The sequence below is a fragment of the Macaca fascicularis genome, chromosome 19 (assembly GCF_037993035.2).
Source record: "Macaca fascicularis isolate 582-1 chromosome 19, T2T-MFA8v1.1".
NCBI classification, from domain to species: domain Eukaryota; kingdom Metazoa; phylum Chordata; class Mammalia; order Primates; family Cercopithecidae; genus Macaca; species Macaca fascicularis.
Genome location: NC_088393.1, coordinates 4,911,759 through 4,935,213, shown reverse-complemented (window position 1 = coordinate 4,935,213; position 23,455 = coordinate 4,911,759). Strand labels below are relative to the sequence as shown.

At 54.2% G+C, this 23,455-nt stretch overlaps 2 protein-coding genes across 24 annotated transcripts in view; one reads left to right on the top strand and one right to left on the bottom strand.

Annotated features, from left to right (window-relative positions):
- The window catches only part of ANKRD24 (ankyrin repeat domain 24), a 44,625-nt gene extending 31,313 nt beyond the window's left edge, over positions 1 to 13,312 (bottom strand). For 7 of the 17 annotated variants that reach the window (XM_074025417.1, XM_074025412.1, XM_074025420.1 and 4 more), the window contains exons 1-2: positions 12,055 to 12,174; positions 9,959 to 10,030 (exon numbers count right to left, since the gene is read on the bottom strand). Coding sequence is in view for 8 of the 17 variants with exons in the window: in XM_065536055.1 (XP_065392127.1) it covers positions 9,959 to 10,030; positions 12,055 to 12,291 (309 nt within the window). In the remaining 9 variants the exon portion in view is untranslated. Of the gene's footprint in view, positions 1 to 9,958; positions 10,031 to 10,182; positions 10,252 to 12,054; positions 12,307 to 12,565 lie in introns of those variants that run through there. The other 10 variants (XM_065536064.1, XM_074025404.1, XM_074025416.1 and 7 more) reach the window with 4 other exon arrangements.
- A 146-nt stretch (positions 13,313 to 13,458) lies between these two features.
- Positions 13,459 to 22,700, top strand: SIRT6 (sirtuin 6). 7 transcript variants are annotated; one of them, XM_045381377.2, is made up of 8 exons: positions 13,459 to 13,548; positions 15,452 to 15,579; positions 17,119 to 17,301; positions 19,564 to 19,623; positions 20,808 to 20,903; positions 20,985 to 21,065; positions 21,698 to 21,781; positions 21,863 to 22,700. In XM_045381377.2, the coding sequence occupies exons 1-8, from the start codon at positions 13,483 to 13,485 to the stop codon at positions 21,909 to 21,911; spliced, it is 747 nt and encodes a 248-aa protein (XP_045237312.2). In that variant the 5' UTR covers positions 13,459 to 13,482; the 3' UTR covers positions 21,912 to 22,700. The 7 variants fall into 7 exon arrangements, with proteins under 7 accessions (XP_045237312.2, XP_005587603.2, XP_005587606.2 ...); XM_005587546.4 differs by having other exon boundaries at positions 21,658 to 21,781; XM_005587549.4 differs by lacking the exon at positions 15,452 to 15,579 and having other exon boundaries at positions 21,658 to 21,781.
- The last annotated feature ends 755 nt before the right edge of the window (positions 22,701 to 23,455 follow it).

The following is a 23,455-nucleotide window of genomic DNA, read 5'->3' as shown; positions in this document are numbered from 1 at the left end:
GCCACGCCCGGCTAGTTTTTTGTATTTTTTAGTAGAGACGGGGTTTCACCGTGTTAGCCAGGAGAATGCTATCGATCTCCTGACCTCGTGATCTGCCCGTCTTGGCCTCCCAAAGTGCTGGGATTACAGGCTTGAGCCATCGCGCCCGGCCACGAATCTTTGTATTTTTAGTAGAGACGGGGTTTCGTCATGTGGGCCAGGCTGTCTTAAACTCTGACCTCGTGATCGGCCTGCCTTGGCCTCCCAAAGTGCTGGGATTACGGGCATGAGCTACTGCGCCTGGCCCTCTTAGACACCTTTGGACAAGAGGAGGGAGGAGTGGGAACCAAGGCAGGAAAATGGAAAGTGACAGGCATTTGAGAAGGAGGGTGTCCTTGGAACTCCTCTCTCTTTTCACCTCAGTGGGGAGGTCCTCTGAGCTTCTCCAGAGAAGAGACTGAAATGGATCTCTGAGCTCAGGGATTCAGTTTCCAATTGTCTCCTGCACTTGTCCTCCTGGATGCCATACAAGATCAGAGCAAATGGCCAGGCGCGGTCGCTCACGCCTGTCATCCCAGCACTTTGGGAGGCTGAGGCAGGCAGATCACCCGAGGTAGGGAGTTCGAGAACAGTCTGGCCAACATGGCAAAACCCCATCTCTACTAAAAATACAAAAAACTAGCCAGGCGTGGTGGTGTATGCCTGTAATCCCAACTACTTGGGAGGCTGAGGCAGGAGAATCACTTGAACCCGGGAGGCGGAGGTTGCAGTGAGCCGAAGTTGCGCCATTGCACTCCAGCCTGGGTGACAGAGTGAGACTCTGCCTCAGAGAGAAAAAAAAAAAAAAAAAAAGGCTGGGTGCAGTGGCTCAGGCTGAGAGCACGCCACTGCACTCCAGCCTGGGAGACGGAGCAAGACTCCATCTCAAAAAAAAAAAAAATCAGAGCAAATGCCCCTCGGAGCCCACTGAGGTATACCATGGATAATGGCATCCCTCCAGGATTCATCCAAGCCCTGGCATCACCTTGATGCCTCTCTCTTGCCCCATATTCGGTCCACCGGCCAAGCCCACTGGCTGCACACTGGGCCCTGTTCTGCCCCTTCTCACCCCTTCCATGGTCACCACCGTAGTCTAGCCCCATCACTGCAGCTTCTGCCTCTGGGATGCATCCCTCCCGGTCTCCAGCCTCTGACCTTGTCGCCTTGTCCCTTCTCCCCCAGCAGCCAGAGGCGGCTTCCTAAACCCTGCATCAGACCTCATCTCTCTCTCCTGCACAGCAGCCTCCAGAGACCTCACTCAGCTTAAAATGCAAACTGCTCACAGCAGCCCAGATCCTGCCCACTGCCTGTTTCCGCAGAGAATGGTATTTACACGTGTGAGTCGTTGGGGGGGCGGGGGAAAGCAAAATAAGAATCATCCTTCCTGACACGTGAAAAATGATATGAAATTCACATTTCTGGCTAGGCACAGTGGCTCATGCCTACAATCCCAGCACTTTGGGAGGGCAAGGTGGGCTGATGGCCTGAGGTCAGGAGTTTGAGACCAGCCTGGTCAACATGGTGAAACCCCGTCTCTACTAACAATACAAAAATTAGCCGGGCATGGTGATGCACGCCTGTAATCCCAGCTACTCATGAGGCTGAGGCAGGAGAATCACTTGAACGTGGGAGGCTGAGGTTGCAGTAACCCGAGAGCACTCTAGCCTGGGCGACAGAGCCAGACTCTACCTCAAAACAAAACAAAACAAAAAAACTCACATTTCAGTGTCCATAAATAAAGTTGCATTGGGGCCAAGCCCTGCCCATTCATTTATAGATGGCTGGATGCCACACGCAGGGTATGAAAAAAAAAGTGCAGATAATCAAAGGCTATTCTCAGGCTGCAATGGCAGAGCTGAGGCTGATCTACACCACGAACCAAAAATAGTTACCCTCTGGCCTTTTAAGAAAAAATTTGCCAACCCTTCTCTGAGCAGCCCCTCTTTGCCAGTCCCTGACCTCATGGAATTTCCCCTCCCTCCTTCCCTCTCTTCCTTTCTTTTTTGACGGAGTCTCACTCTGTCGCCAGGCTGGAGTGCAGTGGTGCGATCTCGGCTCACTGCAAACTCCACCTCCCGGCTTTAAGCGATTCTCGTGCCTCAGCCTCCCGAGTAGCTGGGATTACAGGCACCCGCCACCGTGCCTGGCTAATTTTTGTATTTTTAGTAGAGACGGGGTTTCATCATGTTGACCAGGCTGGTCTTGAACTCCTGACCTCAGGTGATCCGCCCGCCTCAGCCTCCCAAAGTGATGGGATTACAGGCGTGTGCCACCGCGCCTGCCGTCATCTCTGTTTACATTTCCCTTGGTGCAACCCATGCTGCCATAGCAGCCTCCTTCCTGTCCTTCAAACGGCTGGGTCCCACCTCTGAGCCTTGGCGTCTGCAGCTCCTTCTGCCTGGAGCATCTGCCCCACCACACACATGGCTGCTTAATTTACTGCTGTCCACACCTGGAGATGCCTCTTCCAAGAGCCCTTCTCTGACAGCCCTTTCTTAGACTATATTTTTCCTTTATTGCTTTTTTTTTTTTTTCTGACGGAGTCTCACTGTATTGCCCAGGCTGGAGTACAGTGGAGGGATCTGGGCTCACTGCAACCCCTGCCTCCCAGATTCAAGTGATTCTCCTGCCTCAGACTCCCGAGTAGCTGGGATTACAGGTGCCCGCCACCACGCCCGGCTAACTTTTGTATTTTTTAGTAGATACAGGGTTTTGCCATGTTGGCCAGGCTGGTCTCAAACTCCTGACTTTAAGTGATCCACCCACCTCAGCCTCCCAAAGTGCTGGGATTACAGGTGGGAGCCACCGCGCCGGGCCTTTTATCACCACCTACATATCTTTTTTAAAATATTGTGTTTACTCTTATATTTATTTATTTATTTATTTTGGCACAAGGTCTTGCTCTGTCACCCAGGCTGGAGTGCAGTGGTGCAATCACAGTTCACTGTAGCCTCAACCTCCTGGGCTCAAGTGGTCCTCCCACCTCAGCCTCCTGAGTAACTACAGACCAGAGGTACACACCACCATACCCAACTAATTTTTGAATTTTTTTGAAGAGACGGGGTCTTGCTATGTTGCCTAGGCTGGTCTCGAACTCCTGGGCTCAGGTGATCCTCCCACCTTGACCTCCTAAAGTGCTGGGATTACAGGCGTGAGCCACCGCGCCCAGCTTGTTTCCTCCTGATCTCTTCCTTAGAATGTCACCTCCTTAGGGACAGCGATTATTGTCTATCTTAGTCACTGCTGTATTCCATGCAGGACCAACTACAGGTTTCGTAGGCCTCAGTGAAAAAATGAAAATACGAGGCCTGGCCAGGCGTGGTGGCTCATGCCTGTAATCCCAGCACTTTGGGAGGCTAAGGCAGGAGGATCGCTTGAGGCCATGAGTTCAAGACCAGCTTGGGCAACGTGGCGAGACCTCATCTCTGAAAAAAAAAAAATGCATACTTAAATAAAAAATAAAAATATGAAAAGAAAAAAGACAGAAAGAGAGAGAGGACTTTCCACGAAGCATTGATGTATGGCATCTGTGAATCTCTAGAAACCCCAATCTTGCCACTTGGGAGATTTTCCTGAAACCTAAAACAAAGGCAGGAGGTCAGTGAGGTCCCAGATGGACAGCTCCAGGTAACTCCCATTTTATGGATGGAAATACTGAGGCCCACGGACAGCCTAAGGGGCATCAGAGTAAGCAATGCCAACTGTTGGGACCCTGAAGAAAGAGACAGTGTTGGCCGGGCACAGTGGCTCTCGCCTGTAATCCCAGCACTTTGGGAGGCCGAGGCGGGCGGATCACTGGAGGTCAGAAGTTTGAGACCAGCCTGGCCAACATGGTGAAGCCCCATCTCTACTAAAAATACAAAAACAACAACAACAAAATTAGCCGGACATGGTGGTGGGCGCCTGTAATCTCAGCTTCTTGGGAGGCTGAGGCAGGAGAATCCCTTGAACCCAGGAGGCGGAGGTTGCAGTGAGCCAAGATCATGCCATTGCACTCCAGCCTGGGCAACAGAGCAAGACTCTGTCTAATAAATAAATAAATAAATAGGCTAGGGGTGGTGGCTCACGCCTGTAATCCCAGCTACTCAAGAGGCTGAGAGAGACGAATCTCTTGAACCCAGGAGGTGGAGCTTACAGTGAGACAAGATTGTGCCACTGCACTCCAGCCTAGGTGACAGAACGAGACTCCGTCTCAAAAAAATAATAATAAATAAACAAAAATAAAACAAATTAAATTAAAGTAAATACATAAATAAGAAAAAGCCGGTGTTAGAGACCAGGAAAGGCACGCAGAGAGGCCACCAGGCAGGGATAAGGAGAGGAGGAGAGGGGTAGCAGTGGCTAGAAGACACGGAACACAAGGTCCCAGGGACAGGAGGAGGCCAGGCCCCTGCAGTCACGGGTGTTTGCTTTCTTCCCTCGGGGCTGCTGAACAAAAGCTGAACTTGACTCTGGCTGCCTGCTGCGAAACTGGAGAAGGGCAGGTGGAGGGACGGATGGCCAGGTGCCCCGGGAGGGGAGGATGGAGGCCATGCAGCTCCCCACCAACAGCCAGGCCTCCCATCTGCTGCAACAGCTCCCGCAGGCTGTGGGCCGACCTCAGGCCCCTCCAGCTCCAGACACCCTCAGAGGCCCTCACACCCATCTGAGGTTTTAACACCTATCCTGTCCCCGTCCAATTTTGACTTTGTCCCGACCCCTCCCATTGCAAACATATCAAAACACACCCACGTCCCGAATGAGGCATCTCTTTTTTAGCCGCCCACGCTTCTTGAAGGATTTGATTTAAATTTTTTTTTTTTTTTTTTTTTTGAGACGGAGTCTCGCTCTGTCGCCCAGGCTGGAGTGCAGTGGCCGGATCTCAGCTCACTGCAAGCTCCGCCTCCCGGGTTTACGCCATTCTCCTGCCTCAGCCTCCCGAGTAGCTGGGACTACAGGCGCCCGCCACCTCGCCCGGCTAGTTTTTTGTATTTTTAGTAGAGACGGGGTTTCACCATGTTAGCCAGGATGGTCTCGATCTCCTGACCTTGTGATCCGCCCGTCTCGGCCTCCCAAAGTGCTGGGATTACAGGCTTGAGCCACCGCGCCCGGCCTGATTTAAATATTAAATATAACCGTGCTTTGGAAATGAAGCAATCATACGGCTTGATTTAACAGTGGCTACTACTTCTGGGGAATGCTTGGGGGAAAAAAGCATTCAGGAGTTGACCCCTGAACGATATGGGTTTGAACGCCCAGGTCCACTTACATGTGGATTTTTTGTTTGCTTTTTGAGATGGAGTCACGCTCTGTCGCCCAGGCTGGGCAATCGTGCAGTAGCGTGATCTCGGCTCACAGCAACTTCTGCCTCCTGGATTCAAGCGATTCTCCTGCCTCAGCCTCCTGAGTAGCTGGGATTACAGGTGCCCACCACTGCGCCCGACTAATTTTTGCATTTTTAGTATAGAGGGTGTTTCACCATGTTGGCCAGGCTGGTCTCGAACTCCTGACCTCAGATGATCTGCCTGCCTCTGCCTCTCAAACTGCTGGGACTACAGGTGTGAGCCACCATGCAGAGCCAGAATTTTTTTTTTTTTTTTAGATGGAGTCTCGCTCCGCTGCCCAGGCTGGAGTGCAGTGGTGCCATCTCGGCTCATTGCAACCTCTGCCTCCCGGGTTCAAGCGATTCTCCTGCCTCAGCTTCCCGAGTAGCTGGGATTACAGGCACACGCCACCACGCCCAGCTAATGTTTGCATTTTTAGTAGAGATTGGGTTTCGCCATGTCGGCCAGGCTGGTCTCAAACTCCTGACCTCAGGTGATCCATCCGCCTGGGCCTCCCAAAGTGCTGGGATTACAGGCATGAGCCCCAGCGCCTGGCCTCTTCATGGATTTTTGACTGTGCAGGTGGTGGGCTGTAATTGTTCAAAGGGCAACTATAATTGAGAAATTGATTCCAAATGGGAAGAAAAATTTTAGGATCACTCCACAGTGAATGAAACTCACCCAATGCCACATTTTGTAGGCAGTTAATGAGCCATTTTTCACCTCTTTCTCTCCCGCTGTCTGTCTCCACCTGTTCTCTTTTCAGTCAATGCACCCCCCTCCCACCTCCAGGCCAATCATGTTCATAGTAATGCAGCCCTAGGGGAAGGCTTGTGTCTCACTTACTAGCTGTGTGACCTTGAGCAGGTGTCTTAACCTCTCTGGGCTTCCCACCCTCATCTATAAAATGAAGATAATAAAAGCTCCGGCTTCATTACATGGTGGTGAGGATTAAATGAGCTGACACCTGCAAAGCACATCTTATGTTCTCTATCGTGCTCAAAAATCAACAAAAATGAAAATAAAATAAATAAGCCAGGCACAGTATCGCACTTCTGTGGTCCCAGCTACTTGAGAGGCTCAGGCAGGAGGATCTCTTGAGCCCAGGAGTTTGAGACCAGTCTGGACAACACAGTGAGATCCCATCTCTTAAAAAAAACAAAAAAACAAAAAAAACTTAGGGCCAGGCATGTCTGTAATGGCTCATGCCTGTAATGGCAACCCTTTGGGAGGCCGAGGTGTGCGGATCACTTGAGGTCATGAGTTTGAGACCAGCCTGGCCAACATGGGGAAACCCCATCTCTACTAAAAATACAAAAAAATTATGGGCGTGGTAGTGTGCTGTAGTCCCACCTACTCAGGAGGCTGTGGCATAAGAAAAGAATCACTTGAACCCAGGAGACGGAGGTTGCAGTGAGCCAAGATCACAACACTGCACTCCAGCCTGAGCAACAGAGTGAGACTCCTTCAAAACAAAAAAAAAGAAGAAAGAAAAACTTAAAAGAAATAAAAGAAATAAAAGTGTATTCAATGATATTAAATTAAAATGTTTTAAATAAAATTAAAATGAATAATGAAATGAAAGGTAACATGATAATTAATAAATAGTTTAAAAATAAAATGGGCTGGGTGCAGTGGCTCACGCCTGTAATTCCAGCACTTTGAGAGGACAAGGTGGGCGGATCACCTGAGGTCGGGAGTTTGAGACCAGCCTGACCAACATAGTGAAACCCTGTCTCTACTGAAAATACAAAAAAATTAGCCAGCCATGGTGGCGGGCGCCTGTAGTCTCAGCTATTTGGCAGGCTGAGGCAGGATAATTGCTTGAACCCGGGAGGCGGAGGTTGCAGTGAGCAGAGATCATGCCACTGCACTCCAGCCTCAGCAACAGAGTGAGACTCTGTCTCAAAAATAAATAAAATGAACCCAAACAACTGAAGGAAGCCACAGAGGGGTCATGACATGCCCAGAGTTACCCAGGACACCAGGGACAGAGGAAGAATCTGAACTCAGAGCCACCTGATTCTATCCCAGGCTTGGCTGGGTGCAGTGGGTCACACCTGTAATCCCACCACTTTGGGTAGGAGGTAGGAGGATCGCTTGAGGCCAGGAGTTTAAGACTAGCCTGGGCAACACATCTCTACAAAAAATAAAAATTAGCCCAGTGTGGTGGTGCACGCCTGTAGTCTCTGCACTTTGGGAGGCTGAGGCAGGAGGATCGTTTGAGCCCAGGAGTTGGAGGCTGCAGTCGGCTGAGATAGCACCATTGCACTCCAGCCTGCATGACAGAAAGAGACTCTGTCTCAAAAAAAAAAAAAAAAAATTGGACCAGGCGTGGTGGCTTATGCCTGTAATCCCAGCACTTTGGGAGACCAAGGCAGGTGGATGACCTGAGGTCAGGAGTTCAAGACCGGCCTGGCCAACATGGTGAAATCCTGCCTCTACTAAAAATACAAAATTAGCCGGGCATGGTGGTGCATGCCTGCAATCCCAGCTACTCAGGAGGCTGAGGTAAGAGAATCGCTTGAACCTGGGAGGTGGAGTTTGCAGTGGGCTGAGATTGAGCCATTGCACTCCAGCCTGGGCGACAAGAGGAAAACTACATCTCAAAAACAAAATAAAATAAAAAATGTAATCCAGGCTTGTTCCACAGGACTCTCTTTTTGACTTTTCAAAAATGGCTTTTAAAGATCCTGAGCTCGGCCAGGCGCGGTGGCTCAAGCTTGTAATCCCAGCACTTTGGGAGGCCGAGACGGGCGGATCACGAGGTCAGGAGATCGAGACCATCCTGGTTAACATGGTGAAACCCCGTCTCTACTAAAAAATACAAAAAAACTAGCCGGGCAAGGTGGCGGGCGCCTGTAGTCTCAGCTACTTGGGAGGCTGAGGCAGGAGAATGGTGTAAACCCGGAAGGCAGGGCTTGCAGTGAGCTGAGATCCGGCCACTGCACTCCAGCCTGGGCGACACAGCGAGACTCCGTCTCAAAAAATAATAATAAAATAAAATAAAATAAAAAATGAAATCTAGGTTTGTTCCACAGGCCTCTCTTTTTGACTTTTCAAAAATGGCTTTCAAAGATCCTGAACTCCCACTCACTTGCACTCTCCGCTCCTGCCAAGAGAATCCGCCTGTCATGCCCGTGAATCAAGCAGACCTGGTCCAGCCTCCGAATCTGTCCCCACACGGGTCCGTGCTCCGCTCCTCACATGCCTGCCTTCACTTCTCTAAATCCTCCCTATTCTTCCAGGCTCTGCTCTGGTGCTGCCTCCTCCAGGCAGACTCCCTGATTTCTCCAGGCCACACCGGTTGGGGAGGTTGTATCCCATGATGGGAAAATTAAAGGGTCCAAGTCAAGTTTGCCCACCCAGGCCAGGCACAAAGAGGTGCTCAGGAAGGCTGCCTGCCTGTCCCTGGAGGGGAGTCCTCCCTGTCATCCTCTCCATCTGTGCCCTGAACTGGCCGCCACAGGGACTTGGGGAGCTGAGAGGGAGTGAGGATGATGGAGGAAGAAGCATGTCTTTCTAGGAGTTCATAGCTAAAGAGACGGATGCAAGAGAAGACAGCTGGATCTACCTCACGGCCTTTGAACTGGCTGTTCCAGCCACTTGGAATGCAATTCCTGCAAACTCCCTCCCCCACTCCCCTTCCCCTTCTTTTTTTTTTATTTTTATTTTTTTATTTTTGAGACTGAGTCTCACTCTGTTGCCCAGGTTGCAGTGCAATGGCACAATCTTGGCTCAATGCAACCTCCACCTCCCGGGCTCAACCAATTCTCCTGCCTCATCCTGAGCTCAGAGTAGCTGGGACTATAGGTGGCCGCCACCACACCCAGCTAATATTTGTATTTTTAGTAGAAACAAAGTTTCACCATGTTGGCCAGGCTGGTCTCGAACTCCTGACCTCAAGTGATCTGCCTGCCTCGGGTTCTCAAAGTGCTGGGATTACAGTTATGAGTCACCATACCCAGCTCTCCCCTTCCCTTTCCAGTCTTTGCTCCAATATCACCTTCTCTGGGAAGCCTTCCCTGGCCACCCTCTTAAAAACTGCAGCCACCTCCCCTGCCCAGGATGCTTCAATTCCCTTTTCCTGTTTTCTCTGTCTTCGCGACACAAAACACACATTGTCACTTATTTATCTTGCTTCGTGTTCATCTCCCGTACTCAGCGGTCGGCTCCACGAGAGCAAGGATTTTTGCCTACCCTATTCCCTGGCTGATTCCCCGATACCTGGAGCAGCGCCTGCTATCTAAATATGTGCTGAGTACACACGCTCCAAAGCAAAAGATCAAGGTCCAAGGGAAAGTGGGTCCTTGGAAAAGCAAGGGGTCACTGTGGCTGGGGAGAGCGGAGATTGGATGGGGAGGTGGTACTGGGGCCAAACTGTGATGAGGAGGGTCTGATAGGTGGCAATGTAGGGAGAAGCTATTGCATGGGGAGCAGACTAGGGCCTGGGCAAAGGCCTGGGCTGGAAAGCTTGTACGGGGAGCAGGGGGGAGGTCAGGACGCTAGGGGGCAGCAGAGAGGAAAGGAGAAGAGGTGGGTACTGGAATGAAAGGGAGGGTCTTCAGCCAAGCCCCAGGAGAGAGAAGCCTGAAGTTGGGGGGGCGTGTATCCGGCATCTAAGGCCTCACACTCACCTCTGTCTTCTTAAATCGCGCCCTGAGAGTCTTCATGGTCGGTGCCCTGCGTTTCTCCTCTTCCCAGGCCACCTGAGGAAGGTCAAGGGTGGGGGTAAGGTGAGGGACACCAGTCCCGGTGGGTGGCAGGGTCCCTTGCCTCTCCCTCCTCAAAAGGGCCACTTCCTCCTCCCTGACCAGTCCTGGCCCCCTAGAACAAGACACAGACCTGCTGTCTCTCCTACCTGCTGTGTGTCCTTTGGCAGGTTACTTGCCCTCTCTGTTTTTATTTCCCTCATCTATAAAATGACAGAAACGATCCTTTCTTGAGCAACTCATGGTCAGTTTTCAGTATGGTCCCAACATAGAGCCTGGCCAAACATGAGGGGCTCCATAAATGCATCTCGCTGCTATTTCCTGTTGTCCAAACCGATCAAGCCTTCTCTGGTCTAACTTTTCTCTCTGTGCAGTTATTTCTGCCTAGAATGGTTTCCTTTTTCTTCTCTGAACTCCTACTCATCCTTCAAAACCCAGTTACCAAAATCCCTTGCTCTGATCAGCTTTGCCTCTCGTTCCCAAGCAGAGATCTAACTCCCCAAATCGGGTTCCCGCCTACGCTGGCTGGGTCTCTTCCTCTGCCTCACCCCTGGCTCCATGGGCTGGAAGGGTCTGGGCTGATTCTGTCTTTTGCAACAGTCGGGGGCTCCCTGGGGACTGAAGCCAGGGCTGAGGGCTCTCAGCACAGAGGCCTGTTTCCTAGATAATCAGAGGGAACCTCCATGTGACAGCAATTCACCCATAGTGGGTGGAGGTCTGGGGCGATGGCTGCATGCATGTGTGTGACGTGAGCGTGGGGCATGTGCACGTCTGTACACCTGGGCCTGTTCTATGTTCCGCATATGCAGGCACGGAGGTCAGGCAGGACTATCTCGAGGGGGTGTGTTTTTTGAGGGGTGTGACTGTGAGGCCCTATGTCTGAAAGGGATCTTTGTGATGGAGAATCTGTATTTGCCTCTTACCAGGGAGTAGGGGTTGGGATGGCCTCTATCTGTCCACCTACCTACCTGTGAATTCTCCAAGCCACCCTTCCACCCAGTTACCACCTATGCACTCACCTGGGCATCCATCCTCCCACCTAAGCACTGTACACCCACCCACTGGCCACCACCCACAAACTCACCCACCCAATTTGTGTTCTCATGGTTCTTCATCACCCTTTATTCAGGCTTCACCCACACATCCATCCACCTGCCCAAACACCTACCAACTCCCACCATTCATCCATCCACTCATCTGCCCATCCATCCACTTATCCATCCCTCCATCCATCCACCCAACCACCCATCCATCCATCCGCGCATCCATCCATCCATCCATCCATCCATCCATCCATCCATCCATCTGCCCACCCAATCACCCACCCATCAACCCACCTACCTATCCACTCATCCACTCATCCATCCACTTATCCATCCATCCATCCAGCCACCCACCCACCAGTCCATCCATTCATCCACCGATTCATCCATGTATGCATGCATTGATCGATCGATCGATCCATCCATCCATCCATCCATCCATCCATCTACCCATTCATCCATCTACCGAACCGCCAATCCATCTATTCGCCCCCCATCCATCTACCCACCCATCCATTCACTTACCCCTCCACCAGTACCCATTCACTCACTACCTACCCTTTCTTCTTCTACCTCTGACTGGAGGATTCAATCACACCCAAAGCAGGGGGTAATAAGACACCCAACAGAGGAGTTCACAGGCTGCTTGGGAGAAGACAGTCTGTGGGCTTGGGGGAGGGAAAAATGCCTGCTAAATTTAGGGAGCTGCTTGCTGGAAGAGGTGATGGTAAATAAGAAGGGCCTGATGGCCGGGTGGGATGTTGAGCACCAGCCTTGGAGGAAGTGAGGCAGGGCACAGGCCGGCAAGTGCGAAGTGCGTGGGTGAAGGAGTGCATGTGTGTGTCAGGGTGCCCGGGTAGCTCTGAAGCCTGGCTGGGACCCAGCACAGCTTCTTTCTCCCACACACAAGGGCTCAGGGGCTTGGGGCCCTAAAGGGATCCTCCATCCTGGGCCTCTCCCACCTCCTTCCTCCCCTACCTCCTGCAGCTCCAGTGCCCCGAGCTCCCGGCCACAGTGCCCACTGCCGGCTCCGGTTACCCACTCCCAGCTGGGCCACGAGCAGCTCCAGCCGCTCCACTCTGACACCTGATCGGCTCTGAGCGGGCGGCCGCCCCAGGGGGCCGAGGATGAGCCGAGGGAGGAGACAGGCTGGCAGCGGACTGCCTGTTGGCCAACTGGCTCTGGCGGGAAGACACCCACGATCTTCCCTGTCATCACTGGACTGATTTCAGTTTCTGGAAGGAGCCATGCTCTTCCTCTCTTCTCAGCCTTTGCACTTGCTGTTCCCCTGACCATGAACATTCTTTCTGTACTTCATGTCACCCCCAACCGGCTCTACCTGGCTTTAGATCTTTGCTGCAACATCTCCTCCTCCAGGAAGCCCTCCCGGATGCCCCCAGCCTGGGTCAGGTGCCTCCTGTGAGCTCCCTCATTGCCCTGTGCCCTCTTTGTCACCCATTGCACCCCAACCGCACCATGTCACCATTACCTGGTCACATGTTTGTGTCCACCCCCAGCCACCAGGGCATAGATGGCACCACCTTTGTTCAAAGTAGGTACTCAACACATGATTCTTAAATGAGTCCTCCAGGCCACCAGCCCCATTGACCTTGAGCAGGACCGTCCTGCAGAACGCAGAACCTCCAGTTGGATGATACTCAAATAACCTGGCCGGGCGCAGTGGCTCAGGCCTGTAATCCCAGCACTTTAGGAGGCCGAGGCCGGCGGATCACCTGAGGTCAGGAGTTCAGGACCAGCCTGACTAACATGGTGAAACCCCGTCTCTACTAAAAAATACAAAAATTTGCTGGGCGTGGTGGCGGGCGCCCGTAATCCCAGCTACTAGGGAGGCTGAGGCAGGAGAATCGCTTGAACCTGAGAGGCGGAGGTTGCAGTGAACCGAGATCGCTCCACTGCGCTCCAGCCTGGGCCACAGAGCGAAGCTCCCCCTCACAGAAAAAAAAAAAAAAAAAAAAAAAAAAAAAGATACTCTGATAACTCTGAGTGGCATTCAAAACCGTTGGACTGGGGTCCCTGCCGTCCGGCTCCGTCCTTACGGAATTTACTAATCCGTAAAAGGGGTTGTGGGGGCATCGATAGCCTGTGTCCCTCATTTTAGAGGTGACTGGAGAACTGTCACGTAGGTGACCGCCCCAATTTCCTGCCCGGGTCATAGGGCAGCCTCTTCCCAAGCCGCGCGAACGCCTGCATGCAAAGAGCCAGGTTTCCTTCTGACAGCAGTTAACATGGCGCCTGCGGCGTCAGCACGAGGCGCATGCGCCTTGCTGTGGGAGGCCGGGTGCGCAGGACTAGAACGCCGTTCCTCCTTCTTCCCCGCCCCGCCCCGCTTCCGGCGGAAGCGGCCTCAACAAGGGAAACTTTATTGTTCCCGTGGGGTAGGCGAGGATGTCGGTGAATTATGCGGCGGGGCTGTCGCCGTACGCGGACAAGGGCAAGTGCGGCCTCCCTGAGGTGAGCGCGTCCGAGGGTCCCGAGCTTCGCGCCCCGGGGCCGCGGGGCATTGTGGGAATATCAGGAGGCACTGAGGCTAGACCATGGGAGGGACTTCCCAGTGAGGAAGGGGCGGGAAGTGACGCCCCTGCGCGCCGGGGGACGCGAACACGCCCAACTCTGTGGCCAGCCTGTCCGGGCTGATGGGGGAGAGAGGGGATGTAGTTCCAGGAGGAGGGGACGACAGGCGCAAAGGCAGGGAGGTGGGAATAAACACATTTGGAGAACGATTAGGCCTGGGAGGTTTCCAGAGTTGGGCCAGGACGGGGCTCAAATGCCAGGCTGGGGAGTTGGTACTTTATCCTGAGGGTGATGGGGAACGGTTTTGCCCTGGCGAGGGGCCTGGACAGAATGTGCCAGAAAGATCCCTCCAGCCACTCGGAGGGGAAGTGGAGGGATCGGCTGCCCCCACCGCGCACTGTGGGACTTTGGGGAAGTCATTTCCCTTCTGGGTCTCCATCTCTATCCTTCCTGCAAACGAGGGGAAGATGGCCCCATTCCAAAAAGGCTGGCCCATGCATTCTGAATCATGCATTTAATGAGAGCCGATGGTGTGCGCCCGTCCAGAAGCCCCACTCTTCATGCTGCTGTTAGTCACTTTATTTTATTATTATTATTATTATTATTATTTATTATTATTATTGAGACAGAGTTTCTGTGTCGCCCAGGCTGGAGTGCAGTGGCACGATCTCGGCTCACTGCAACCTCCCCCTCCCAGGTTCAAGTGATTCTCCTGCCTTAGCCTCCTCTATAGGGTAGATGAGATTGCAGGCACTTGCCACCACGCCCAGCTAATTTGTGTGTTTTTAGTAGAGGCGCGGTTTCACCATGTTGGCCAGTCTGGTCTCGAACTCTTGACCTCAAGTGATCCACCCACCTTGGCCTCCCAAAGTGCTGGGATTACAGGCGTGAGCCACCACGCCCGGCCTGTTAGTCACTTTATTCTACCAACATTTATGGAGTACCTACCGTGGGTCAGGCACTTTCTAGGTACTAGGGCCACAGCCAGGAGCAAGACAGATTAAAAACCCCTCTTTCGGCCGGGCGCGGTGGCTCAAGCCTGTAATCCCAGCACTTTGGGAGGCCGAGACAGGTGGATCACGAGGTCAGGAGATCGAGACCATCCTGGTGAACACAGTGAAACCCCGTCTCTACTAAAACTACAAAAAACTAGCCGGGCGAGGTGGCGGGCGCCTGTAGTCCCAGCTACTCAGGAGGCTGAGGCAGGAGAATGGCGTGAACCCGGGAGGCGGAGCTTGCAGTGAGCTGAGATCAGGCCACTGCACTCCAGCCTGGGCGACAGAGCGAGACTCCGTCTCAAAAAAAAAAAAAAATAAATAAAATAAAATAAATAAATAAGTAAATAAAAACCCCTCTTTCTAGTAAGAGAGACTGACTAGGGGTTGCATGGAAACCAGGTGGCCAAGGGAGGCGTCACTGTCACAGAAGTGACATCTGAGCCACAAGTTACAGGAGGTGAGGGAGGGAGCCATGTGGGTATCTAGGGGAAGAGCATTAAAGGGTGTGGCCCTGAAGCAGGACTGTGCCTGGTGTGATGGAGGAACAGGGAGGAGACCTGTGTGGCTGGAGCAGAGTGAGGCGGGGAGAGGGAGGAGAAGAGGGCAGGGAGGGGGCAGGGGAGGTAGTACAGGGCCTGGTGGGCCGTGGGGAGGGCTAGGGCTTTGACAAGGCAAGTGGGAGTCATGGAAGGTTGTAGGCAGAGGAGGGGCATGAGGACAAGCTGCCTTTTCCAATCCGTTTTCCTCCCTCAGGCAAGACAGGGACAGCTCAGTCTGTGGCTTGTGTGTGGCCTTGCCACTCGGGGAACTGTTTTGACCCCTCCATCTGCTCTCTCCCCCTACAGATCTTTGACCCCCCGGAGGAGCTGGAGCGGAAGGTGTGGGAGCTGGCAAGGCTGGTCTGGCAGTCTTCCCATGTGGTGTTCCACACGGGTGCCGGCATCAGCACTGCCTCTGGCATTCCCGACTTCAGGTCTGTGAGTGTGCAGGGGAATTCGAGGCAAGGCCCACCAGGCTGCCAGGGGCTTCCTTGCGAGCCATATACATCTGGGAATTAGAACCCATCCATCTGCTGTTCTCCTGGATGTGTCCTGGGTACTGGAAAGGGGTAACACCCCCTCCCCGTAAGATGTGTCCCTTGGCTGGGCGTGGGGGATCACAAGGTCAGGAGTTCCAGACCAGCCTGGCCAATATGATGAATCCCTGTCTCTACTAAGAATACAAAAATTAGCCAGGTGTGGTGGCACACATCTGTAGTCCCAGCTACTTGGGAGGCTGAGGCAGGAGAATCTCTTGAACCTGGGAGGTGGAGGCAGTGAGCCGAGATCGCACCACTGCACTCCAGCCTGGGCGACAGAGTGAGGCTCTGTCTAAAAACAAACAAAACAAAATGAAGATGTGTCCCTGTCACAACCAGCATTCCACTCACCCCATTGGCCAGAACACAGTCGCCTGATCACATTTGGCTTCAAGGAATGCTGGGAAATGTAGTCTTTCACACTTGCAAGTGTAGCCAGGCATGGTGGCGGGCACCTGTAATCCCAGCTACTTGGGAGGCCAAGGTGGGAGAATCGCTTGAACCCGGGAGGTGGAGTTCGCAGTTAGCCACGATCGTGCCATTGCACTCCAGCCTGGGCGACAGAGCCAGACTCCATCTCAAAAAAAAAAAAAAAAAAAGAATTCCAAGGCGTGAATTTCTACTCCTCCTCCTCTTCCATAACCTGCTGTGGCTTCCCATTGCCAGGCAGTGTAGAGTTCTGAATACCTTGTGCTGGAAGCTGAAGCCCTTCCTGCTCCAGCCCTGAATCACCTCTCCAACTTCAGCCCCTCCTGCTCCTGCTGCATCCCCAAAACACCTGCATTTCCCAGCTCTTCCCAGCACCCAGGCCTTTGTTTACGCCTTCTGGCTGATCTTCCCTCTCACCCTTCAAGAAACTGCTCAGCCTCCTCCAGGAAGCCCAGTCAAGCCTGGACCAAAAGAGATACCTGGGCCTGGAGAAGCCCAGGGCCCCCAACACCTCCACTGGGCTTCCCCAAGCCCGGGTACCTCCTCTGGTCCAGGCTTGACTCTTGGGGCCAGAGGGTCTGTGTCCACATGTCTCCCCCAAGATCAAGGGCTTCTGGAGGGCAGGGCTTGGGTCCATGTGGGCATCGTCCGGGCTCATTGCAGCAGCAGTGCTGGTTGAATAGAACAAGTCATTTTTGCCTTGGTGTGAATTCATCTCTCTCTGCCTCTCCCTCTCTCTTTCTCTCTCCTATTCTGTCTCTGACTTGCTTTCTTTGTCTTTCACTCTTTATCTCTCTGTCTGTGTCTTGTTCTATCCCCCTCTCCCTGTTCTTCCGACTCACCCTCTATTTCTCTCTTTCTGATTCCCTCTCTCTGTCTCCCTGTCTCTCTCTGTCTCCCGATTGTCTCTCTCTCCAACTTTCTCTCTATGCCTCTCTGATGCTCCCTCTGTCTCTTTTTCTGTTCCCCTCTGCCTGTCCATCTCTCCCGGCCTGTCACCTTCAGGGGTCCCCACGGAGTCTGGACCATGGAGGAGCGAGGCCTGGCCCCCAAGTTCGACACCACCTTTGAGAGCGCACGGCCCACGAAGACCCACATGGCGCTGGTGCAGCTGGAACGCGTGGGCCTCCTTCGCTTCCTGGTCAGCCAGAACGTGGACGGGCTCCATGTGCGCTCAGGCTTCCCTAGGTAACACCCGGGCCCCGCCCCCCCCCAGGAAAGCACTTGGGGCCCCATAAACCGGGTTTGCGTTTTTAGGGGGAAAGTGCCCTTTTCCTGGTTCTGTAAGATTCTAGCCCTGAGCTCTCTGGATCTTTCTTGGCCCAGTGTGTGGAGATTTCTGAGCCCCATGGCTCAGAGCTGTCCCCGCCGGGGCCAGAGGCAGAATTTCCCTTGGGATAGGGCCGAGTGGAGCAGAGCTGTCAGGGTCTAGAAGTTGCAGTTTGTTGTTGTTGTTGTTGTTGTTGTTTTTGAGACCGAGTTTCACTCTTGTTGCCCAGGCTGGAGTGCAATGGCGTAATCTCGGCTCAGCCTCCCGGGTTCAAGCAATTCTCCTGCCTCAGCTTCCTGAGTAGCTGGGATTACAGGCAGGTGCCACCGCATCCAGCTAATTTTGTATTTTTAGTAGAGACGGGGTTTCTGCATGTTGGTCAGGCTGGTCTTGAACTCCTGACATCAGGTGATCCGCCTGCCACGGCCTCCCAAAGTGTTGGGATTACAGGCGTGAGCCACCGCGCCCGGCCTGTTGTGTTTTTAATTTCCATCTTTATTAATCTGACACTAAACGTGTCTAACACTGAAGTGAACCTGTGCTCTGGGGCTGACTGATTTCCTAATAGAGGTGTGGCCCTCCCCTGCCCCTCTTTGCCGGGTCTCACCCCTGAAGCAGCCGGTGACAGCCAGGTCAGTTGTTGAACAAGGAGCTGGGCACCCAGGGGTAAGGGGTGAGGAAGAGCTTTTTCTCTGCTTATGAAAGCAAAGGAGAGGCCGGGCACGGTGTCTCACATCTGTAATCCCAGCCCTTTGGGTGGCCAAGGAGGGTGGATCACAAGGTCAAGAGTTCGAGACTAGCCTGGCCAACATCGTGAAACCCCATCTCTACTAAGAATGCAAAAATTAGCTGGGCGTGGTGGCACACACCTGTAATCTCAGCTACTCGGGAGGCTGAGTCAGGAGAATCACTTGAACCCGGGAGGCAGAGGTTGCAGTGAGCCGAGATGGTGCCACTGCACTCCATCTTGGGCGACAGAGCAACACTCTGTCTCAAAAAAAAAAAAAAAAAAAAAGCAAAGGAGGGCTGGGTATGGTGACTTGTGCCTGTAATCCCAGTACTTTGGGAGGCCGAGGCGGGTGGATCACAAGGTCAGGAGATCAAGACCATCCTGGCCTATCCTGGCTAACATGGTGAAACCCCGTCTCTACTAAAAATACAAAAAACTAGCCGGGCGTGGTGGCGGGCGCCTGTAGTCTCAGCTACTTGGGAGGCTGAGGCGGGAGAATGGCGTGAACCCGGGAGGCGGAGCTTGCAGTGAGCCGAGATCACGCCACTGCACTCCAGCCTGGGAGACACAGCGAGACTCCGTCTCAAAAAAAAAAAAAAAAAAAAAAAGACCATCCTGGCCACTTGGTGAAACCCCGTCTGTACTAAAAATAGAAAAATTAGGCCAGGCACGGTGGCTCACGCCTGTAATCCCAGCACTTTGGGAGGCCGAGGCGGGCAGATCACGAGGTCAGGAGATCAAGACCATCCTGGCTAAAACGGTGAAACCCCCTTTCTACTAAAAATACAAAAAATTAGCCAGTCCATCTCAAAAAAAAGAAAAATTAGCCGGGCATGGTGGCAGGTGCCGGTAGTCCCAGCTACTCAGGAGGCTGAGGCAGGAGAACCGCTTGAACCCAGGAGGCGGAGGTTGCAGTGAGCTGGCGGCTTGAACCTGGGAGGCAGAACTTGCAGTGAGCTGATATCGCACCACTGCACTCCAGCCTGGGCGACAGAGCGAGACTCCATCTCAAAAAAAAAAAAATAAATAAATAAATAAAATAAAGCTGGGATTGGATCTCATGCTTCAGGGCCACTCATTGCCTCGGTTTCTTCCATTATAAACTGGGAATTTGAATTCCTGTGCTTCTGACCTGGTGACATCAGGAGGTTCCCATATGCTGTCGGAGGGGACGGGCATTTTCTGAGTGGAAAGGGCTTCCCGTTATCTAAGGTGGGTTCAACCGCAGGGGTTAATGATTCCTTGGGCTCAGAGAGGTTGGGCCACTTGCCCAGAGACACATAGCAGATGAGTGGTGGAGCCAGGAGCTAGAAGAGCCAGAAAGGAGTTGATCAATGTTGTGGGAGAGGAGTCCAGGAAGCCTTCCTGGAGTAGAGGGGCTTAGCACCAGCCCCAAAGCCTGGGCATCCAGGGAGCCCTTCCCACCATCGAGCCTCTTCTTCTCCCACAGGGACAAATTGGCAGAGCTTCATGGGAACATGTTCGTGGAAGAATGTGCCAAGTGTAAGACGTGAGTGCCACCTGGGTGCAGGGGCAGAGGCTGCCAGGCTTCCCCCAGGCGGGTGCACAGTGTGAGCCATGCAGCCACCATCCCTTCCTCAGGGCAGGCTCTGCCAGAGGGGTTGGGGGCCGAATCTGTTGTCCCAGAGACCCAGAGGATGTGGGGGGACTGGGGTGTGGCCCTCCTGGGGGGATCTGAGGGTCATGCCTTCCTCCTGGGGGGATCTGAGGGTCATGCCTTCCTCCTGGGGGGATCTGAGGGGCATATCTGCCTCCTAGAGGGATTTTGGGGCATGCCTCCCTCCTGGGGGGGTACATCCATGTCCTGGCACTGCCATAGCAACCTACCGCAGATAAGCATTTTAGAGCAATAGAAATTTGTGACAGTTCTGGGGGCCAGAAGTCCAAAATCCAGGTGTCTGCAGGGCCGTGCTCCTCTGCAACCTGTAGTGGAGGATTTTTCCTGCCTTTTCGTGGCTGCTGGTGGCAGCCAGCCACCCTTGGTGGTCCTGGGCCTATAGCTACAGGGGCCTTCTTATCTCTGTGTTTCTCCTTTTTTTTGAGACAGTCTTGCTCTGTCACCCAGGCTGGAGTGCACTGGCGCAATCTCAGCTCACTGCAACCTCTACCTCCCGGGTTCAAGCAATTCTTCTGCCTCAGCCTCCCGAGTAACTGGGACTACAGGCGCCCGCCACCACACCTAATTTTTGTATTTTTAGTAGAGATGGGATTTCACCATATTGGCCAGGCTGGTGGTGTACTCCTGACCTCATGATCTGCCTGCCTCAGCCTCCCAAAGTGCTAGGATGAAAGGCATGAGCCACCGCACCCGTCCCAGTATGACGATTAAAGTCAGGAAAAGTAAAGTGGACATCGCCTTCTCTAATCCTGAATCCAGACTCGGCCTGTTGTCCCCATGCTCCAGTGGTTCCTGTTTCTCCTGGTCCGGGATCCCATGCGGGGTCCTGTCTCTCGAGCTTTGTCTGAGACAGTTTCCTGCTTTGTTTTCTGTGTGTGGGCACCGAACAGCATCCTGACCTGTTATTCCTGGAAGGCTCCTCGTTCGTGTCTCTGGGTGCTAGTTCTGGTGACCTGTCCACCCACCTTCCTGGGAGAACGTCACCCTAGAAACAGTGCGAGAGTCACCCACGGGGGCTGACCCAGCCCCATCCTCCCCCTTCCTCCCCGACACAGGCAGTATGTCCGGGACACAGTCGTGGGCACCATGGGCCTGAAGGCCACGGGCCGGCTCTGCACCGTGGCTAAGGCAAGGGGGCTGCGGGCCTGCAGGTGAGCCACCCCCACCCATGCCCTGGGCTCCAGGGGAGGCTGCTAGGCCCCTGTGGACTCTCCTCGGCTTCCTCATTGCAGGGGGGAGCTGAGGGACACCATCCTAGACTGGGAGGACTCCCTGCCTGACCGGGACCTGGCACTCGCCGATGAGGCCAGCAGGTCTGACCCCCCCCAGGGAGCCTATGGTGGGGCGGGCCGGGGCGACAGCACAAACACAGCCAGCTCCAGCACGGGGCAGTGGCTCTGGCTCAAGGCAGTCAGGGGAGGCTTCCTGGAGGAGGTGGGCCAGGCCAGGGGCTGCACACACACACACACACACACACACACACACACACACACACACACACACACACACACACACACACACACACACACACACACTCCTCGCCTCATGGCTCTGGGTGGGTGCTGCACGAGGAAACCAAGGCTTTGGCCAGGTGTCTCCTCTATCCAGTGCTGCCCAGCGGGAGGTGGCTGAGCCAGGGTCCCACCCTAGCCATCCAAGCTCTTACCACACTGTGATGCTCCTTAGGAGTGTCTAAGGGCTGGCCCAGATCCATGACCCTGCCAGCGGACAGCAGAGGAGGGCGGGGTAGGATCCCGAAGGCTGACTCGGGAGCGGGGCTGGCCTTGACCGCCCCAGTGAGCACAGATGACCTAGGTGTGAGCCAGACCCCAGGGTTGGCTCGAGATGTTGGCAGGAGCAGGGCTGGGGAAGGGATCAGGCTAAGCCCACACTCCCTGGCCCCAGGAACGCCGACCTGTCCATCACGCTGGGAACATCACTGCAGATCCGACCCAGTGGGAACCTGCCGCTGGCTACCAAGCGCCGGGGGGGCCGCCTGGTCATCGTCAACCTGCAGCCCACCAAGCACGTAGGTGTCTGAGCCCACCCCTGCCCAGGGCCACCATGCACCCTCTGCCCCACATGCCTGACCCATCCCGTCCCCCGGCAGGACCGCCATGCTGACCTCCGCATCCACGGCTACGTCGACGAGGTCATGACCCGGCTCATGAAGCACCTGGGGCTGGAGATCCCCGCCTGGGACGGCCCCCACGTGCTGGAGAGGGCGCTGCCACCCCTGCCCCGCCCGCCTACCCCCAAGCTGGAGCCCAAGGAGGAATCACCCACCCGGATCAACGGCTCTATCCCTGCCGGCCCCAAGCAGGAGCCCTGCGCCCAGCACAACGGCTCAGAGCCCGCCAGCCCCAAACGGGAGCGGCCCACCAGCCCTGCCCCCAACAGACCCCCCAAAAGGGTGAAGGCCGAGGCGGTCCCCAGCTGACCAGGGTGCTTGGGGAGGGTGGGGCTTTTTGTAGCAACTGTGGATTCTTTTCCTCTCGTGGTCTCACTTTGTTACTTGTTTCTGTCCCCGGGAGCCTCAGGGCTCTGAGAGCTGTGCTGTAGGCCAGGGGTTGCACCGGACCTCCATGGTCTCTCCCTGGGCTCTAGGGGCCTTTGGTGGGGTTTGGAGAAGAAGCCACACCCCAGAGCTAACAGCTGAGCCCCTGCCACACCCCATCCTCTGACTTGGAGTGTTGTCCAGAGGTGCGGCTGGGCCCTCCCTGGTCTCCAGCTTAAACAGGAGTGAACTCCCTCTGCCCCCAGGGCCTCCCCACTGGGCCCCCCACACCCCACCTTACCCCTCCTCCATGGACCCTGCAGGAGGGGAGACCCGCCTCGAAGTGGGGGACACAGTAGAGGCTTTGCACTGCCTTTGGGGCTGGAGGGAGACGTGGGTCCACCAGGCTTCTGGAAAAGTCCTCAATGCAATAAAAAATTTCCTTCTTGCATCTCAGTGTGTTTATGTTATGTTATTTTATTTTATTGAGCCAGAGTCTCACTCTGTCACCAAGGCTGGAATGCAGTGGCTTGATCTCAGTTCACTGCAGCCTCTGCCTCCCTGGGTTCAAGCGATTCTCCTGCCTCAGCCTCCCAAGTAGCTGGGATTATAGGTTTGTGCCACTACACCCAGCTATTTGTTTGCTTTTTTTTTTTTTTTTTTTTTTTTTTTTTTTTTTTGAGATGGAGTCTCGCTGTGTCTCCCAGGCTGGAGTGCAGTGGCGTGATCTCGGCTCACTGCAAGCTCCGCCTCCCGGGTTCATGCCATTCTCCCGCCTCAGCCTCCCGAGTAGCTGAGACTACAGGCGCCCGCCACCATGCCCGGCTAGTTTTTTGTATTTTTAGTAGAGACGGGGTTTCACCGTGTTAGCCAGGATAGTCTCAATCTCCTGACCTCGTGATCCACCCGCCTCGGCCTCCCAAAGTGCTGGGATTACAGGCTGCATTTTTTTTTGTAGAGACGGGGGTCTCACTCTGTGGCCCAGGCTGGTCTTAAATTCCTGGGCTCAAGCAGTCAGGCCAGCTCGGCCTCCCAAAGTGCTGGACTTAACCGGCGTGAGCCGCCGTGCCCAGTGAGTGTTTAAATTACCAATTTGTGGCAGGTCCTCACCCCCGGGTCAGGAGTTCGTGGTCCCCTCCTCCCTGAACCACCTGCCTGGGCTCCGTTGCAATCCCTGCCCCTCAAGCCTGGGGGCGAGGAACAAGG

Coding starts and splice junctions, on each gene's coding strand:
- SIRT6 (XM_005587546.4), top strand. CDS start 13,483: ATGTCGGTGAATTATGCGGCGGGGCTGTCGCCGTACGCGGACAAGGGC. Junction 19,624..20,807: donor GAATGTGCCAAGTGTAAGAC/GTGAGTGCCACC, acceptor TCCCCGACACAG/GCAGTATGTCCGGGACACAG. Junction 20,904..20,984: donor AGGGGGCTGCGGGCCTGCAG/GTGAGCCACCCC, acceptor TCCTCATTGCAG/GGGGGAGCTGAGGGACACCA.